A 20,811-nucleotide genomic window follows, 5' to 3' on the forward strand; every position below is an offset into this window, starting at 1 on the left:
ACAATAAAAAGCACAATTGCTTCAATTAACCACTTACCTGCTAAGTTACCAATCAAGTAATTGGTTGACTAAATACAAATGAACCAGAATAGTTCCCTTTGCCAGTGGCAAATGACAAAAATGAAGAATGTGTAGACAACAGAAGTTGAAGAAGCAATTCCTCGCTACACTACAATTCACAACCAGCAAGTACTACAAAATGGGCTGATCAAGTTGTTCAAACAATTTTCTTAGGTGTGTTTTTTTCTGACCTCTCTGCATTCAACACAGCTAACAATTCAATTGAAAATATTCTCAAATTTTGAATGTATTTATTAATTCTTCAGAAAAATAACTGAACTCCCAGAAACTTGTCTCAGATACTTCCTTCCCCTTTTCCACTCACACGATGATGCACCACACTGGTCTCCAAGGACAACCTCCTTCCCAATACTTTACCATTTTCATGTGACCAACTTATTCTTCATGTTTTTTTAATTCATTCATGGGATGTAGGCGTCAATGGCCAGGCCAGCATTTATTGCCCATCCCTAATTGCCCTTGAGAAGGTGGTGGTGAGGTGCCTTCTTGAACCACTGCAGTCCATTTGGGGTAGGTATACCCACAGAGCAGTTAGGAAGGGAGTTCCTGGATTTTGACCCAGCGACAGTGAAGGAACGGCGATAGAGTTCCAAGTCAGGATGGTGTGTGACTTGGAGGGGAACTTGCAGGTGGTGATGTTCCCATGTGTTTGCTGCTCTTGTCCTTCTAGTTGGTAGAGGTCGCGGGTTTGGAAGCTGCTGTCTAAGGGGCCTTGGTGCATTGCTGCAGTGCATCTTGTAGATGGTACACACTGCTGCCACTGTGCGTCGGTGGTGGAGGGAGTGAATGTTTGTAGATGGGGTGCCAATCAAGCGGACTGCTTTGTGCTGGATGGTGTCGAACTTCTTGAGTGTTGTTGGAGCTGCACCCATCCAGGCAAGTGGAGAGTATTCCATCACACTCCTGACTTGTGCCTTGTCGATGGTGGACAGGCTTTGGGGAGTCAGGAGGTGAGTTACTCACCGCTGGATTCCTAGCCTCTGACCTGCTCTTGTAGCCACTGTATTTATATGGCTAGTCCGGTTCAGTTTCTGGTCAATGGTAGCCCCTAGGATGTTGATAGTGGGGGATTCAGCGATGGTAATGCCGTTGAATGTCAAGGGGAGATGGTTAGATTCTCTCTCGTTGGAGATGGTCATTGCCTGGCACTTGTGTGGCGCGAATGTTACTTGCCACTTATTAGCCCAAGCCTGGATATTGTCCAGGTCTTGCTGCATTTCTACACGGACTAATTCAGTGTTTGAGGAGTCTCGAATGATGCTGAACATTGTGCAATCATCAGCGAACATCCCCACTTCTGACCTTATGATTGAAGGAAGGTCATTGATGAAGCAGCTGAAGATGGTTGGGCCCAGGACACTACCCTGAGGAACTCCTGCAGTGATGTCCTGGAGCTCAGATGATTGACCTCCAACAACCACAACCATCTTCCTTTGCGCTAGGTATGACTCCAGCCGGCGGATGGTTTTCCCCCTGATTCCCATTGACTCCAGTTTTGCTAGGGCTCCTTGATGCCATACTCGGTCAAATGCTGCCTTGATGTCAAGGGCAGTCACTCTCACCTCACTTCTTGAGTTCAGCTCTTTTGTCCATGTTTGAACCAAGGCTGTAATGAGGTCAGGAGCTGAGTGACCCTGGCGGAACCCAAACTCAGCGTCACTGAGCAGGTTATTGCTCAGCAAGTGCCGCTTGATAGCACTGTTGATGACACCTTCCATCACTTTACTGATGATTGAGAGTATACTGATGGGACGGTAATTGTTGGGTTGGACTTGTCCTGCTTTTTGTGTACAGGACATACCTGGGCAATTTTCCACATTGCAGGGTAAATGCCAGTGTTGTAGCTGTACTGGAACAGCTTGGCTAGGGGCGTGGCAAGTTCTGTAGCACAGGTCTTCAGTACTATTGCCGGAATATTGTCAGGGCCCATAGCTATTGCAGTATCCAGTGCCTTCAGTCGTTTCTTGATATCACGCGGAGTGAATCGAATTGGCTGAAGTCTGGCATCTGTGAAGCTGGGGATTTCAGGAGGAGGCTGAGATGGATCATCAACTCGGCACTTCTGGCTGAAGATTGTTGCAAATGCTTCAGACTTATCTTTTGCACTGATGTGCTGGGCTCCCCCATCACTGAGGATGGGGATATTTGTGGAGCCATCTCCTCCAGTTAGTTGTTGAATTGTCCACCACCATTCACGGCTGGATGTGGCAGGACTGCAGAGCTTAGATCTGATCCGTTGGTTATGGGATCGCTTAGCTCTGTCTATCTCATGCTGCTTACGCAGTTTGGCCTGCAAGTAGTCCTGGGTTGTAGCTTCACCAGGTTGACACCTCATTTTGAGGTATGCCTGGTGCTGCTTCTGGCATGTCCTCCTGCACTCTTCATTGAACCAGGGTTGGTCTCCTGGCTTGATGGTAATGGTAGAGTGGGGGATATGCCGGGCCATGAGGTTACAGGTTGTGGTTGAGTACAGTTCTGCTGCTGCTGATGGCCCACAGTGCCACATGGATGCCCAGATTTGCACTGCTAGATCTGTTCGAAATCTATCCCATTTAGCATGGTGATAGTGCCACACAACACGATGGACGGTATCCTCAATGTAAAGGTGGGACTTCGTCTCCACAAGGACGGTGCGGTGGTCACTCCTACCAATACTGTCATGGACAGAAGCATCTGCGGCAGGCAGATTGGTGAGGACGAGGTCAAGTATGTTTTTCCCTCGTGTTGGTTCCCCCACCACCTGCCGTAGACCCAGTCTAGCAGCTATGTCCTTTAGTGCTCGGTCAGTAATGGTGCTACCGAGCCACTCTTGGTGATGGTCATTGAAGTCCCCCACCCAGAGTACATTTTGTGCCCTTGCCACCCTCAGTGCTTCCTCCAAGTGGTGTTCAACGTGGAGGAGTACTGAGTCATCAGCTGAGGGAGGGCGGTAGGTGGTAATCAGTAGGAGGTTACCTTGCCCATGTTTGACCTGATGCCATGAGACTTCATGGGATCTAGAGTTGATGTTGAGGACTCCCAGGGCAACTCCCTCCGTACTGTATACCACTATGCCACCACCTCTGGTGGGTCTGTCCTGACGGTGATGGCAGTGTCTGGGACATTGACTGTAAGGTATGATTCCGTGAGTATGACTCTGTCAGGCTGTTGCTTGACTAGTCTGTGGGACAGCTCTCCCAACTTTGGCACAAGCCCCCAGATGTTAGTAAGGAGGACTTTGCAGGGTTGACAGGGTTGGGTTTGCTGTTGTCGTTTCTGTTGCCTAGGTCGATGCCGGGTGGTCCGTCCGGTTTCATTCCTTTTTATTGACTTCGTAGCAGTTCACTACAACTGAGTGGCTTGCTAGGCCATTTCAGAGGGCATGTCAGAGTTAACCACAATATGGGTCTGGAGTCACATGTAGTCCAGACCAGGTAAGGACAGCAGATTTCCTTCCTTAAAGGACATTAGTGAACCAGATGGGTTTTTACGACAATCGACAATGGTTTCATGGCCATCATTAGACTAGCTTTTAATTCCAGATTTATTAATTCAATTCAAATTCCATCATCTGCTGTGGTGGGATTCGAACCCATGTCCCCGAAGAAATACCCTGGGTCTCTGGGTTACTAGCCCAGTGACAATACCACTACGCCACCGCCTACCCCTTATGTTAACGTTACAAAGAATCCACACATAAAACTCCTTGAGGTGAGAGGAGTGTGACTGCACTTGACATCAAGCAGCATTTGACCAGTGTGGCGTCAAGGAGTCCTCGCAAAATTGAAGTCAATGGGAATCAGGGGAAATACTCTCCACAGGTTGGCCTAGTACAAAGGAAGATGGTCGTGGCTGTTACAGGCCAATCATCTCAGCCCCAGAGCATTGCTGCAGGATTTCCTGAGGATAGTGTCCTAGGCCAACTATCATCAGCTGCCTCATCAATGACTTTCTGTCCATCATAAAGTCAGAAGTGGGAATGTTCACTGATGAGTACACAGCATTCAGTTCCATTCGCAACTCCTCGGGTACTGAAACAGTCCATGTCCATATGTAGCAAGACGTGGACAACATTCAAGCTTGGGCTAATAAGTGGCAAGAAACATTCACAGCACACAAGTGCCAGGCAATGACTATCTCCAGCAAAAGAGAATCTAGCCATCTCCCCTTGTCACAAACGGCTTTACCGTTGCTGAATCCCCCACCATCAACATCCTGGGTGTTACCATTGACCAGAAACCTGTATCAGCCATATAAATACTGCGGCTACAAGAGCAGGTCAATGGCTGAGAATTCTGTCACACGTAACTCACCTCCTGGCTCCTCAAAGCCTGTCCACCATCTACAAGGCACAAGTCAGGAGTGTGATGGAATACTCTCCAGTTGCTTGGATGAGTGCAGCTTCAACAACACGCAAGAAGCTCGACACCATCCAGGACAAAGCAGCCTGCTTGATTGGCACCCCATTTACCACATTAAACACTCACTCCCTCCACTACCAGCACATAGTGATAGCAGTGTGTACCATGTACAAGATGCACTGCAGCAACTCACCAAGGTTTCTTCGACAGCGCCTTCCAAAGCCATGACCTCTATCAACTAGAAGGACAAGGGCAGCAGATCATGTGACCACCACCACCTGCAGGTTCCCCTCCAATTCACACATCATCCTGACTTGGAACTATATCGCCGTTCCTTCACTGTCACTGGGTCTAAATCCTGGAACTCCCTTCCTAACAGCACTGTTGGTGTACCTACACCCCAAGGACTGCAGTGGTTCTAGAAGGCAGCTCACCAGCACCTTCCCAAGTGCAATTAGGGATGGGGAACAAATGCTGGCCTTGCCAGCAATGCTCACGTCCCAAGAAAGAAAAAAAAAGTCATGTAACCGATTACAATTCTAGGAAACCATCACACAACTGGAACTTCTGTGAATGTGTAAAGTAATGGGCATCTTTTCATCTCCTGCTGACATTCTGGTTCCTGCTTCAACTGGTATTCTCATTCCCACTCTATAGGCATACTTTCTTCCTCTGCTATTCTAGATCTGGCAGCTATTGGTCATAGCTTCTCCTGTTACTGGAGCTGCTAGATCCAATCCTTTAGACCCTGGTAAATGAGCTGGCAATGATTTGAACTCGCGGCTGCCTTAATATTTGTATTTGACCATGAATCTTACACATTTGTATAGCAGCTTACCACATCTCTCAAAAACACCTCAAAATAAGATTAAGATTTTTTTCAAAAAAACTTACGCAATTGAAATCCTGGAAGACCAGGAGGACCAGGAGGACCAGGAAGACCAGGATGTTTTGCCAATACTGGATCTGAAAAAGAAAATGAAAACATACATCAATTCATATTGTCATGGTCCTGTAGTTCCTTTTTTCAGAAATATGAGGTTTACCTTTAAGGCTTGCAAGGGATCAGTATTGCTTTAAGAACCAGCAAGCCTCATGAGCTATAGGAAGGTGCATTTTCGTTGCCTTAGAAACAGCCATTTGGAGACTGCGATTCAAAGGGTGCATTCTCGTTACCATAGATATAGCCACTGGGAGTGAGTCTCATGTGATACATTTGTTACAATTCAGTTTTGAACTGGCATTTAGTTGAAGACAGTTGTTCTAACAGACAGATAGACACAGGACACAGCTGTGATGTTTAGTATACCTGAAAAAGAGCTCTCAACCATATAAAGTGAAGGAATAAACTGACTGTTTATTATTATCTCTCAAAATTTTAAGAAAAAGTCAAGCCAAAACAGAGATCTCTGGTAATTTAAATTGAAGAAAGGGAAGTTAGACTGTGACAATTTTTTATCCCTCAAAAACTCTAAATTCAACTTGATTCTATTGAAAGTGTTTGCAAGTTGTTAATTGTTTAAATTCGCTGGAGAAGGAAAGCATCACCTACTGCTGAAGTTAGACTACACCCTGTTCCACTGTGGAAGAACCTTTTTTTTCCTGCATCGGACGACTATGAGGACTTCAAGCAACATTGGACTGTAAATTTGCAAGGACTCTAATTTTTTCTATTTTAAATGTTGTTTATATATTCATAGGGTTTAACAATTTAATTCTTCTAATTAAAGAGTGAATTTGTTGATTTAAAGACACCTGGTTTGGTTAGCCTCATTAGGGGGTTAATAGATGGTACAATTTGGCTGGGTCTTTCTTTAATTTGGAAAGTTTAAATGATATGTTAGCTGACCTGTGGAGCGACGGGATTGAATTAACAGTGCGTTGGTCCCACCACAATCAGAATTGTCTATTTTGATTGGGGGCTTTCACTGGAGCAGTCGGTTGTAACAATATCTTTTTTTAAAAGTCTGTGTCGAGCACATATCCATAGAATGCTGTTGGGACCCAGTTTAGTATAACATTTTTAAAGAATTATGTGATATGTAAATGTATTTATCACATTCTAAAATTTAATTATTAGCTGTATATAGTTAATTGGGATGGAAAACAAAGTGAAAAATATGGTTTGAGCAATTTGATTCGCCCATTTGGTGATAATTCTTGGTTCAAGGGCATCACACCCCAGATGTGTCACACCTTCAAATCGTTACATCTGTGTGGGACAAACAATGCAATGATGAGGTTATTTAAACCAATCAAGCATCTGATTGATTAAATATAAATGAACTAAAATGGTTCACTTGGTGAATGACAAATGGCAAAAATGAGTAAACAACAGAAATCTAAAGAACTATTTCCCCTCCATGCTACTAGTCACAGCCAGCAAGTACCAGAAAATGGATGGATCAAATTGCTCAACCAATTTTATTATTTGCATTTTTTCTGATCTCTCTGCACTATATATAGCTAACAATTCAATTTATAACAGAATAGATATATTAAAATTGCCTAATTCTTTAGAAAAATGTCTAAACTTACACAAACCTGCCTCCAAATACTTTCTTTCCCTCTCTCACTGACACTATGATGCACTGCACTAGTCTCCAAGGACAACCTCACTCCCAATACGTTATCATTTCCACCCACCCAACTTATTCTTCACCTTCCCTATGTTAAAGTAACAAACCACCCACACATAAAACTCCTTCAGTCATGTAACCAATTACAATTCCAACAAGCCATCATACAATTAGGACTTCTGAGAATGTGTAATGTGCATCTTTCCATCTCTTGCTGGCATTCATCTTTGTGCTTCCTCTAGCATTCTCACTTCCACTAAAAGTCACCTTCCTTTTTCCCTCCTCTATCTGTCTCTTCTTGTGTGTGTGCCTTTTGTGTATTCAAACTGTCCATCATACACCTATCCTAAAACATTCCAGAATTGAATGCCTTCTTCTGAAAATAGCTACCAGGCTAAAAGGGCCGAAAGAATTTTGGACTCTCCTCTTACAAGGTGAGTTTCTGGGTAAGGCTTGTGAAGCTTTTTCTCTGTTATCAGAAGAAAGTTCCTCTGACTATGAACAAACTGAAACTGCAATTCTAAATGCATATGAGCTGGTACCAGCAGCCGACAGACAGAAATTCGACACACCCGGAAAAGACCATGTTTGACCAGGTGAGAAAGAGGTCTAGGGTTCCCTTTCAGCCTTCACATGGTCACAGGGTTTAATTTTTAAACACACCATGTTTTTAGCTCCCCCCTTGGTGAATCCTTGTTCACCACTTTCCAATTATAAGGCAAAGAAACCAGCACAAACACAGGTTTTCTTAGATTTAAAGAAGAATGATTGAAATTTATTAAACTTAAACCCAAATGTTAATTTGGTTGACGCCTATGGATACAGGAGGCACCCATACTAGGATGTATATGCGATGCACACACGCAAATAGAGACAGAAAAGAGCAGAAAAATATAAAATGGAAAGGTTTGAGCAATATCTGAAGAGCTGTTGTTACTGTTCTTCGAGCTCACTGTAGAGTCCTTGATTGTAGGTAGTTTCTTGCTTTTCTTTGGGACCTAATATTTTTCTTAAACCTTGTTCACTGTAGGAGACATTTCTCTCTTGGGATTCATGTGTCTTCAGTCAGTTTTTTTGGAGTTCCATGAGAAAGAGATGGGAGCAGACAGGAGAGGCTGTGGCGCTCCAGCCAGGAGAGGGCTTTTCAACCCAGGAGCAAAGAGCTTTCTGCTGCCTCTCTGTTCAAACACTGTCTCTATAATTTAAAACTCAACAAGTTGGCCAGCAGGGTAGTGACGTGACCGACTGGTAGAACCACTTTTGACTTGGTGTATTGCGTGTGTCAGGGAATAGTCCTTTGTCTACAAACACTGTCTGTTAAAATGCAAAAATGTCTTTCCAGCCAGGGGCTTGGCAACCCTTTTGTAATAGGCCTTCTCTTCTTCCCAGCAACAATTTGAAATTTAATGTCAATGTGGCGAAATTAATGTGCCTCATTCTTGGCAGGTGGGGGCCTACATGACAACTAACACAGACTTACATTGAACTCGAAAGAATTAAACATATGGTTTTTGATCACTGGATACGATCTCTCAAGCTAGAACGCTCATATGAAAATTTGAGAGAAGTGATCTTGCTGGAAGAATTTAAAAGTAGTATCCCAAGAAGTATATGAACCTACACCAAAGTGCAAAGAATCACAAAAGTAAGGGAAGCAGCCGACGACTATGAATTAATACGCAAATCCCTAATTCCAAATAAATTTGGGTGTAGTAACTCATACAAGCTAGGGAGAGATAGCAGGGATGCAGAGTAAGCAGAAATTGGCTCGAGGGAAAAAGGCGAATAGGGAAGGAAAGCTCGATTAGTCTCCAACTTTTAAAAGAAGGAGCCCAGGGGATAAACCAGTAGGGATCCGTCCAATATGTTTCCAGTGTGGCAAATCTGGACATGTCCAGGTAAATTGTTGTATGTTGAAAAACCAGCAGGAGGCGCTGCAGTCAAGCCTGTCTATGGCTTTGAAAGTGGTAAGCCTGTTTTCTAATATATCTTAAGAGCACAGCAGATATCAGAATTTTATGCACAAAGGAAAAATGACTCCTTTTGTGTCCCAGGCACCAGATAAGAGGATAACCATCCTCAGGTTGTTTTCAAACCCTACCGGCAGCCAATCTGACATAAATGCCACTGGAAAGCAGAACAAATACCACAGTATTAGTAAAAGGGCTTACTGGCAAATGCTTGAAGGTTCCCTTAGTTAAAATTTACCTATAGAGTAAGTTGGTCATATGGATAGTGACAGTCGGGATCATGCCAAGCTTACCCAGGCCGGGATAGACCTATTGCTGGGCAATGAATTGGCAGGAAGCACAGTATTGTACCCAGAGAGTCCAGAATGGTTCATGGAGACTGGAGAAACTGAGGGGAGGAACCAAAAGCCTGTACAGCTTCAGAGGGCTGGGAAGTCCCAAAAATCCCATAGGGGGTGATAGAACCAGAAAAATTTAAAAGGGCCCAGTGAGAGACAAAAAGATTTAAAGGAGCTAAGATAAAAGCTGCAAAAGCTGAAGAGACATGGTTAGCTGAAACCTTTTTAAAGATTTAAATAGGGGCTAAGCAAGTTCCCAAACAGGGAAGCCAAGCGTGAAGGTGATGCTTCACCTAGTTGAAGTGCCACAGGAGAGTGCAGTCAAGTCTGCACAAATACCTGCAGGTAGGAATGTCACAGAGAACAAAGGGGAGATTAACAAAGAATCCTTCCCCACAGTCAGAGAAAAAGGGAAACACCCATCCCCTGAAATCAAAAGTCTTTGCATGACTCAGAGTTCAGGACAGACCCGCCCACTACTAACTCTCCTGAGAAAAAAAAGGGGAAATTAAAGCAGCCTTGGTACACAGAAAAGACCATTTTTAATAAGCTTTAAGATTGGTGAATGAATGGAAATGAATGAGAGAAATGCATGGTTTTTCTTTCTGTATCTTATATTTCTCTCAAACCCTGTAATGAAATGCGTGTTTTTTTTTCAAATCGCATTTCATTCCCCTGGGTGTGGAGGTGTCAGGCAAGCACACCACCTGCCAAAAATGAGGAAAATTAATTTCGCCACATGAACATTGATTTTGGACTGTTGTTCTGAAGAAAGAACTCGCTTTGAAAAACAATTGGAGACTTGGGGAGAGATATTAGCATATCAACAGACAGTACTTCAAAGGACAAATGGGCTATTCCCTGCCCCAATTTAATCCACAATGGACTTTTGATTACCTGACGTTGAAGGTGGAAAGGCTAGCATTCCAGGTTAGGATGGCCGAATACACAAACAGACGTGGTCGGATCGGTTTGAGTCACATGACTAACTGACTGTTGGAGTTTTTTAAATTTGACTTTCAACAAGGAATTTGAAATCAGAAGGCTGTTAGCTCCTGGAGTGAAAAGACCTCTCTCCTGTCTGCTCTCATCTCACTCTCACCAGCTTTGGAAACCACTGAAGACATATGAACCCCAAGAGAGAAATGTCTCCTACAGTGAACAAGGTTTAAGAAGAATACTGGGCCCCAATGAAAAGAAAGACTACTTACAAAAGGGCTACAGTGAGCTTGAAGCACAATAAACAAGAAACCCTTCTGATATTGCCTAAACCTCTCCATTTTATTTTTCTTCTGCTCTTTTGTTGTCCCTATTTGCATGTGTGTATCTCGTATGCATGCTAGCGTGGGGCATGGCATGTATCCATCGGCATTAACCGAATTAGACTTTAAGTTTAAGTTTCAATAAAATTTCACTTTTCTTCTTTATACCTACAAAAGCCTGTTTATGCTCATTTCTTTGCCTTATAATTGGAAAGTGGTGAACAAGGATTCACCAAGGGGAAGCTCAAAACACAGTGTGTTTAAAAATTAAACCCTGTTACAATAAGACCACGTGAAGACAGTAAAAGACCCCTAGACACCTTTCTCACCTGGTTGTAACACATTTTTAAAGAATTATGTAATATGTAAAAGCACTTCTCACATTCTACATTTAATTCTTCTTTCTTCTTTGGTATCCTTGTCTCGAGAGACAATGGGTAAGCGCCTAGAGTTGGTCAGTGGTTTGTGGAGCAGTGCCTGGAGTGGCTATAAAGGCCAATTCCAGAGTGACAGACTCTTCCACAGGCGCTGCAGATAAAATTGGTTGTCGGGGCTGTTACACAGTTGGCTCTCTCCTTGCACTTCCGTCTCTTTTCCTGCCAACTGCTAGGTCTCTTCGACTCGCCTCTCTTTAGCCTCGCCTTTATGGCTGCCCACCAGCTCTAGCGATCGCTGGCAACTGACTCCCATGACTTGTGGTCAATGTTGCAGGACTTCATGACGTCTTTAAAGTGGAGACATGGACAGCTGGTGGGTCTGATACCACTGACGAGCCCGCTGTACAATGCATCCTTGGGGATCCTGCCATCTTCCATGCGGCTCACATGGCCAAGCCAACTCAAGTGCCGCTGGCACTATAGGGCGTATATGATGGGGGTGTTGGCCGCCTCGAGGCTTTCTGCGTCGGAGATACAGTCCTGCCACCTGATGCCAAGGATTCTCCGGAGACAGCGAAGATGGAATGCATTGAGACGTCACTCTTGGCTGACATACATTGTCTAGGCCTCGCTGCCATACAGCAAAGTACTGAAGACACAGGCTTGAAACACTCGGATACATCAGAGACGCCATCTATGACTCAGCAATGACCACCTTTGGCAAACATTGAGAAGTAGAATGAAGACTGGTTTCAATCTCACTCTGAAGAAATGGAATCAGTCATAGCAGTGACCGCAGTGACTGCAACAACTACCGTGGAATCTCCTTGCTCAGCATAGTGGGGAAAGCCTTCGCTCGAGTCGTTGTAAACAGACTCCAGAAGCTGGCTGAGCGTGTCTACCCTGAGGCACAGTGTGGCTTTCGTGCAGAGAGATCAACCATTGACATGCTGTTCTCCCGTCGTCAACTACAGGAGAAATGCCGCGAACAACAGATGCCCCTCTACATTGCCTTTATAGATCTCACCAAAGCCTTTGACCTCGTCAGCAGATGTGGTCTCTTTAGACTACTGGCAAAGATCGATGTCCACCAAAGCTACTAAGCATCATCACCTCATTCCATGACAATATGAAAGGCACAATTCAGCATAGCGGTGCCTCATCAGAGCCGTTTCCTATCCTGAGTGGCATGAAACAGGGCTGTGTTCTCGCACCTACACTGTTTGATATCTTTTTCTCCCTGCTGCTCTCACATGCGTTTAAGCCTTCAGAAGAAGGAACTTTCCTCCACACAAGATCAGGTGGCAGGTTGTTCAACCTTGCCCTTCTTAGAGCAAAGACTAAAGTACGGAAAGTCCTCATCAGGGAACTCCTCTTTGCTGATGATGCTGCATTAACATCCCACACTGAAGAGAGTCTGCAGAGACTCATCGACCGGATTGCGGCTGCCTGCAACAAATTTGGCTTAACCATCAGCCTCAAGAAAATGAACATCTTGGGACAGGACGTCAGAAATGCTCCATCCATCAATTTCAGCGACCACGGTCTGGAAGTGGTTCAAGAGTTCACCTACCTAGGCTCGACTATCACCAGTAACCTGTCTCTCGATGCAGAAATGAACAAGCACATGGGAAAGGCTTCCACCGCTATGTCCAGACTGGCCAAGAGAGTGTGGGAAAATGGCGCACTGACATGGAACACAAAAGTCTGAGTGTATCAAGCCTGTGTCCTCAGTACCTTGTTCTATGGCAATGAGGCCTGGACAACATATGAATTTAATTATTAGCTGTATAATTCAGTGGGATGGAAAAAAATAATTTGAGCAATTTGATTTGTCAGTTTTGTGATAACTCATGGTTCAAGGGCATCGCACTGCAAAAGTGCAACACCTTCAAATTGTTATATCTGTGTGGGACAAATAAAAGCAATCATGATTGGTTTAAATATCCACTTATGCATTAAATTGCCAATCAAGAATCTGATTGTTTAAATGTAAATGAATTAAAATGGTTCACTTGGTGAGTGGCAAAAGGCAAAAAATCCTGTGTGGAATTTGCAAGTTCTCCCTGTGTCTGCGTGGGTTTCCTCCGGGTGCTCCGGTTTCCTCCCACATGCCAAAGACTTGCAGGTTGATAGGTAAATTGGCCATTAGAAACTGCCCCCAGTGGAGGTAGGTGGTAGGGAAAATATAGGGACAGGTGGGGATGTGGTAGGAATATGGAATTAGTGTAGGATTAGTATAAATGGGTGGTTGATGGTCGGCACAGACTCGGTGGGCCGAAGGGCCTGTTTCAGTGCCGTATCTCTAAAACTAAAACTAAAACATTCCCCCCACGCCCCCCATCCCCAAGCTACTATTCACAACCAGCAAGTGCCAGAAAGTGGACAGATCAAATTTTTCAAACAATTTTCCTAATTGCATTTTTTTCTGATCTCACCGCACTATATACAGCTCACAATTCAATTTCTGACAGATTAGATACAGCAAAATTACATAACTCTTTAGAAAAATGACTAAACTCAAACACACTTTGTTTCCTTCTATGATGCACTGCACGAGTGTTGAAGGACAACCTCCTACCCACACTTTACCTTCTGCCTGATCAACTTATTCTTCGTGTTCCCTATGATAAAGTTACAAACTTTACACACAAAAAATTCCTTCAATCATGTAGCCAATTACAATTCCGATGAACCATCACACAACAAGAACTTATGTTAATGTTCAAACACTGCACATTTTCCCATCTCTTGCTGGCATTCTGCTTTCGTTTGCCTCTGGCATTCTTATTTCTAGTCCATTGGCATACTTTATTTCTCTGCTATTCTGGCTGTGGCAGCTGCTCTTTTTGCTCTTCTGCTCACAAAACTGCCAGATCCAAACCTTTAAACATTGGTAAATGAGGTGGCAATGGCTTGAAATTCTGGCGTCCTTCACATATTTGTATATCACAGAATCGTTACAGTGCAGAAGGAGGCCATTCGGCCCATCCTGTCCACACTGGCCTCTGAAAGAGCAACTCCCTCAGTTCCATTCCCTGCCTTGTCCCCATAACCCTGCACATTCTTCCTTTTCATATTACTGTCTAATTCCCCTTTGAAATGCTTCAATTGAACCTGCCTCCACCACATTCTCAGGCAGCGCATTCCAAACCTTAATCACTCGCTGTGTGAAAAAGTTTTTCCTCATGTCACTTTTGCTTCTCTTACCAAATACTTTAAAGCTTTGCCCTCTCGTTCTTGATCCTTTCATGAGTGGGAACAGTTTCTCTCTGTCTACTCTGTCCAGACCCTTCATGATTTTGAACACCTCTATCAAATCACCTCTCAACCTTCTCTTCTCCAAGGAAAACAGTCCTAACTTCTCCAATCTATCTTCATAACTGAAATTCCTCATCCCTGGAACCATTCTCGTGAATCTTGTTTGTACTCTCTCCAATGCCCTCACGTCTTTCCTCACGTGCGGCACCCAAAATTGGACACAGTACTCCAGCTGAGGCCGAACTAGTGTCTTATATAAGTTCAACATAACTTCCTTTCTCTTGTACTCTATGCCCTATTATTAAAGCCTAGGATAGTGTATGCTTTATTAACTGCGCTCTCAACCTGTCCTGCCACCTTCAATGACTTATGCACATATACACCTAGGTCCCTCTGCTCCTGCACTCCCTTTAGAATTGTACCCTTTATTCTATATTGTCTCTCCATGTTCTTTCTACCAAAATGAATCACTTCACATTTCTCTACTTGAACTTCATCTGCCACCTGTCTGTCCATTCCACCAACTTGTCTATGTTCTTTTGAAGTTCTATACTATCTCCTCACAGTTCACAATGCTTTTGCAAACTTTGAAATTGTGCCCTGCACACCAAGGTCTAGGTCATTAATATATATCAGGAAAAGGAAGTATATGATTAAGAACCTCTTACACCTGTGTAGCAGCTTAGCACATCTTTCATAATAAGATTAAGATTTGTTTAAAAAAAACTTACAATTTAGATATCCCGCAGCACCTGGGGGTCCTTGTAGTCGCGCCATGTTGAATTTTGAAAAATAAATGAAAATATACATCTAATTATATCATTTTTAAAAATCTGTGTCTAGCATTATCCATAGAATGTTGATGGAACCAAGTTTAGAAACATTTTTAAAGAATTATGTGATATGTAAACATATTTGTTGGATTCTAAATTTAATTATTAGCTGCATATAGTTCAGTGGGTTGGAAAAAACAACCAATAGTTTGAACGATCTGATTCTTTAGAAATTTTTTTAGAAAAATGACTAAATTCAAATAGACTTGTCTCCAAATACTCTTCATTTCTTTGATGCACTGCAATAGTGTCCAAGGACAGTTTCCTTCCCAGTACTTTGCCATTACCACCTAACCAATTTATTCTTCATGTTCCCTATGTTAAAGTTACAAACTACCCACACATAAAATTCCTTCAGTCATGTAACCAGTTACAATTCCGATGAGCCATCACACAACTAGGACTTCTGAGAATATGTAAAGTGATGTGCATCTTTCCATCGCTTGCTGGAATTCTGCTTCCTGCTTCTACTGGCATTCTCATTTCCAGTCCATACTTTCTTCCTCTACCATTCTGGCTCTGACAGCTGTTTCTTTTGCTTCTCCTGCGCACGGAGTTTCAGACTCAATCAGATTAAATGAGGTGGCAATGACTTGAAATCTTGGCTTCCTCCACATGTTTGTATTTGACTAAATATCGCCTACACTACCAGCTTAGCACATCTCTCAGAAACACCTCAAAATAAGATTAAGAGTTGTTTAAAAAAACTTACCCGTTCCATATTGCACAGAACTGTGAAATCTATGTGGCCGTGCCACGATTTCTGAAAAAGAAATGAAAGCATACATCTATTTATATATTTTTTAAAAAAATCTGTGCCTAACATGGATCTATAGAATGTTGCTGGAACCAAGTTCAGTAAAATTTCTAAAGTATGATGTAATATGTAAATTTTTATTGCATTCCAAATGTAACTATTAGCTGTACACATTTCAATGGGTTGGATAAAAAACAACCAAATAAATAGTTTGAGCAATCTGGTTGGTCAGTTTTGTGATACGTCTTGGTTCAAGGTCATCACACCTCAATTGTGTCACACCTTCAAATCATCCGTGTGGGACAAAAAATGCAATAATGATTGAAACTTAAGAATAAGTGGTTATTTAAACCAATCAAGCATCTGATTGATTAAATGTCAATGAACTAAAAGGGTTCACTTGGTGAGTGACAAACAGCAGAAATGAGTGAACAACAGAAATCTAAAGAACCATTCCCCCCTCCCCCGCCATGCTACTATTTATGACCAGCAAGCAATATAAAATGAACTGATCAAATTTCTCAATTTTCCTTGTTGCATTTTTTTTCTGATCTCACCACACAATATACAGCTAACAATTCAATTTATAACAGAATAGATACATCAAAATTACATAATGCTTTAGAAAAATGACTGGACTCACACAAACCTGTCTCCAAATACTTTCTTTCCCTCTTTCACTGACACTATGATGCACTGCACTAGTCTCCAAGGACAACCTCCTTCCCCATACTTTATCATTTCCACCCATATAACTTTATCATATTCCCTATGTTTAAGTTATAAAGTACCCACACATAAAACTCCTTCAGTCATGTAACCAATTACAATTCCAATAAGCCATCACACAATTAGGACTTCTGTGAGTGTTTAAATTGATGCACATCTTTCCATCTCCTGCTGGCATTCTGCTTCCTGCTTCCTCTGACATGCTTATTCACATTGCCGGTGGCTAATTGTTTCTTCTGCATTCTGGTTCTGGCAGCCACTCCTTCTGCTTCTCCTATTCACGGAGCTACCAGACCCAATCCTTTACACCTTGGTAAATGAAGTGACAATGGCTTAAAATCATGGCTTCATTCACAAATTTGACTTTAGACTAAGTTGCACTCCTGATCACAGCTCAAAACCACAACTTTCTCTCTGCCAACTGTATATATTACAATTCAAAATAAACTATTCAAACCAGCAAAGAAATTTTACTTTAACTGATCTATTAATGCCTTTTCTACCAATTGATCATTTGCTCACTTCCATTTTGAACTGTAGTCATACCTTCTGTCTTAACCCTACCTAACGTAGAAACCATGAAGATTAATTCCCACTGGGATCTCCTGCTCTACCACCAAAATTAAACAGGCCAATGGGAGAACCCCTGTGGAAATTCACCATTGTTTAACATAAAAACAAATGTGACAGCTGTGGCTCAGTGGGGCCTACTCTCGTCTCTGAGTTAGAAGTTTATGTGTTCAAGTCCCATTCTAGAGACTTGAGCACAGAAATCTACGCTGACACTCTAATGCAGTTCTGCACTGTCTTTTGGTTGAGACGTGAAACCAAGGCCCTGCTTGCTCTCTAAGGTGGACATAAAAGTTCTCATGGCACTATTTTGAAGATGAGATGTGGCGTTTTCCTGTTGTCCTGGCCAACAGATAATCTAGTCATTATCAGATTGCTGTTTATGGAATCTTGCTGCGTGCAAATTGGCTGCTGCATTTCCTACATTTACAGCAAGAACAACACTTCAAAAATACTTAATTGGCTGAACAGTGTTTTGGGACGTCCTGAGATCGTGGAAGACATTATATAAATGTAAGTCTTTCTTTCATTTACCAATAAGAGTCGGCCACATAACACCAATTTCTTGTACGTGTCACATTTACTTCCCATCACACTTTACCCATTGCACTGTGTATATAACACCCCTGTTTATAAAACAATTTATCCTGTGCCATACCATGAGCAAAGGCTTGGGATAGTTATTAATATTTATTAAATACAGCCAAGTAATATAAGAAATACTTTCAATACAACAATATTATGAACAATTGTACAGCCAGAGCAGCATCTCCAGCCCCCATTGTCTCTATTTTAGTCCTAGGCTCCAACATTTCACTCTATCCAAGCCTTGGCATGATAGCTCAGCTGCTTTATGCAATATAATACAGTCCCCCATTCCCAGAGAAAGTAGATTTTTGTCTGCAGCTCCTAGTCTGTTGCCTGGTATGGGTCAGGAAGAGAGAATACAAAACAGAGAGAAGGGAGGCACATGCAGAGAGAAAGGGAGAGAAAGTGTATAAGAGGCATACAGAATATCCAATGTACAATAACAACTTGCATTTATCTAAAAACAGAAGATGTTGGAACTGGAGGAAATTGTGGCTTATCCAAAACTGGATGTCAGTTAAACAGTTTGTCAACACAGAGGAGTGAGGTGGAGAGATAGATCTGGGATTTGAAGGTGTACATTTGGATCTTGGTCCCATGGCTTCAGATTATGTCACCAAGGGGCAGCATGTGGATGTAAAAGTGGTCAAGGATGGATCCATGTAAAACTCCAGAGGTAATTGTGTCGGGGTGTGGGGAGCTGGACATACTCTTGCTACAATTGGAGAAGCAAGAGTGGAATGAAGTGAGGGTAGTTCCACTGAGCTGGACAATGGAGAACAGGAGTTGAAGGATTGGAGGCCAACCTGTCAGAGCCTGCGCAGAGATCAAGAAGGACAAGGAATCATAATGCACCAAAGTCAATGAGGATGTAATTGGTGTGCTGTGGTAGGGGTGGATTCCTGATTGGAAAGATTCAAACATGCAGTTGTGGGAAAGACGGTCGCAGATTTGGATGGTGACAACCCGTTCAAGAACTTTGGAGAGGAAAGGCACATTTTAGATGGGATGATCATTTGCAAGTACAGAGGAGCTGAGAAGTGTTTTTTGAGGAGAAAGGTGGTGATAGTGGTGTTGAAAGGGAGGGAGATATTACCTAAGGAGATACAGACGTTTGCGATGTCAGCTAGCCGGGAAGGGAAGTTGAGTGGTTAGCAGTTTAGTGACAACAGTGTCAAGGGAATAAAAAGTGGGTCTTATGGAAAAAAATTAGGTGAGACAAAAGAGAAACTAAAAAAAGATGCAGATTCAGAGCTAGGGCACAGGGGTAACTTGGAGGAGATTTGGCTTGGTGGACAAGGGGAAGGGAGGAAATTTCAGAAACATGATGATCTTAATCTCTATGGAAGGGAAGAGGGTTGGTAGAGGAGAATTGAGGCCTGGAGTTATCTTTTCTTTCCAGGATTATCCTTGAGTAATGAATGGTTTTGGCATAGGGGAGCAAGGTCTGGTAGGGCTTGATGTGGTCCAGTCAGACATGGTGATGGATGATTAAACCAGCTGGGCATCAGACATGCTCAAGATTGTACCCCTTGGACTTGAGACAGTCCAAATGGGGTCCACATCAATGAAAACAAACAGAGTGGGAAACATTAAGGGTGGGGACATGGGCATCAAAGGTGGAGGAGAGAGATTAATTGAGTGGAACAATATTCCAGTAGTATCTTGGTGAATGGTGCGCCAAGGTCTTTACCAGGGGTATGAAATACATTGTCCATGAGCCAGACCTGACCTGCAGAACAGTTTGATCTGGCCCACGTTCAGGGACTCCATATGGAGCAGCGAGGCTTCAGTGTTCCTGACTTTAGTTAGAATGAAATCATAACTGGAGACTGGAGCTTTCTGATTGACAATCACCCGAAACAATCATAAAGTGTTTGTCTGACTAGATGGCAATCAACACGGCGGGGAAAAACACTCAACTAGGTTGAAATGAAAGCATTCCCGCCGGGCCTTGAGCCTGAAAGCAGGTTTTTGGGAATTCCGTCACTAAAGGAACAATCATGGAATCTTTGGCACACTTTGTGTGCACAGAATACAGCAGCAGCTGGGCCAGGGTGCCAGCATTGTGAGAGTCAGAACTGTGGCAACATTTGGCTATTCAGCCTCTACAGACCAACCATGGGTTCAACCTAAACAAATGGGGAAGTGTGGCCCTGCTTCTGAAACACTAACAGTGACATATATTACAGATTCAGACCAATGATCTGCCGAGGAATCTCAGAACTCGACCAAAGATCTGTTGTGATAGATCCAACAGATGTCTGCATTAAGCTTTAGTAAAATGTAAAGATTCCAAACCAAACCTATGCACGGAGTCTGGAATACAAACACTGCACATGTTACACTGAAGCTTATAACATAATGTTCCAATGTAAATAAATACTCATGCATTCAACAAAGGGACTAAAACTTTTTTCTAAGTTATGCCTAACATTTGATGGATTTGCCTGGCAGCAGGATAGACAAGGTTACATTCCAATAGCTGTGAATATGTGAATAAAACAAAGCAACTAATTGTCTACCAAAGAGGTACCATAACAGGAAGCATATTTACACCTGTTAGAGTATCCATGATTCAGCAATTTAAGCTGTTTTTGGTGACCATGGGCTGAATTGAATTGCGTTACTATATTGGCATCAATTCAGGATAAACAGCAGCAGCAGGCAGAATGTCTGCTTTCATAAGACAGTAAGTCTACCAACCTCATTCTGAGGCCATTACAGCCCTGTTAGTGCCAATTTGAGACAGTTAAAATCAACTCCAATCAGAAACAGAATTAGAGTTCAGCCCAGTGATACAGGCAAAACAGCAAAAGTAAGCAAGGCAGAATGACAGGAACAAGAGAATAAATTAAGAATAGGAAAATAATTAGAAAGTAGAGATGCAGAGCGGAGGGAATTATACTGCCTTAGTCTCTGTTGCAACGGCAGGACCATGTTCAGGTCGCAAACCTGACTTCTCAATTATCAGGCCTTCTGGTTGCTTTTTACCAGAGCAAACCAATTAAGAGGCAAGTCCTCAGGAGGGTATGACAGACGAGTGGCATAACACTTTCAGGTTCCAGTCCCCACACACTGACTTGCCCAGAAGTCTCCTGTATAGCATTCCTCAGGACCACACCA

General features: G+C 42.9%; 1 protein-coding gene across 5 annotated transcripts in view; it reads right to left on the reverse strand.

Moving 5' to 3' along the window:
* LOC137380173 (inter-alpha-trypsin inhibitor heavy chain H3-like) overlaps window positions 1-20,811 on the reverse strand; it is a 199,673-nt gene that overhangs the window by 32,417 nt on the left and 146,445 nt on the right. For all 5 annotated transcript variants that reach the window (XM_068051927.1, XM_068051928.1, XM_068051926.1 and 2 more), the window contains 3 exons: window positions 15,754-15,804; window positions 14,940-14,969; window positions 5,316-5,387 (listed from right to left, as the gene is read on the reverse strand). In XM_068051927.1, coding sequence (XP_067908028.1) covers window positions 5,316-5,387; window positions 14,940-14,969; window positions 15,754-15,804 — 153 coding nt within the window. The remainder of the gene's footprint in view (window positions 1-5,315; window positions 5,388-14,939; window positions 14,970-15,753; window positions 15,805-20,811) is intronic.

The sequence above is a fragment of the Heterodontus francisci genome, chromosome 19, assembly GCF_036365525.1.
Source record: "Heterodontus francisci isolate sHetFra1 chromosome 19, sHetFra1.hap1, whole genome shotgun sequence".
Classification (NCBI taxonomy): Eukaryota; Metazoa; Chordata; class Chondrichthyes; order Heterodontiformes; family Heterodontidae; genus Heterodontus; species Heterodontus francisci.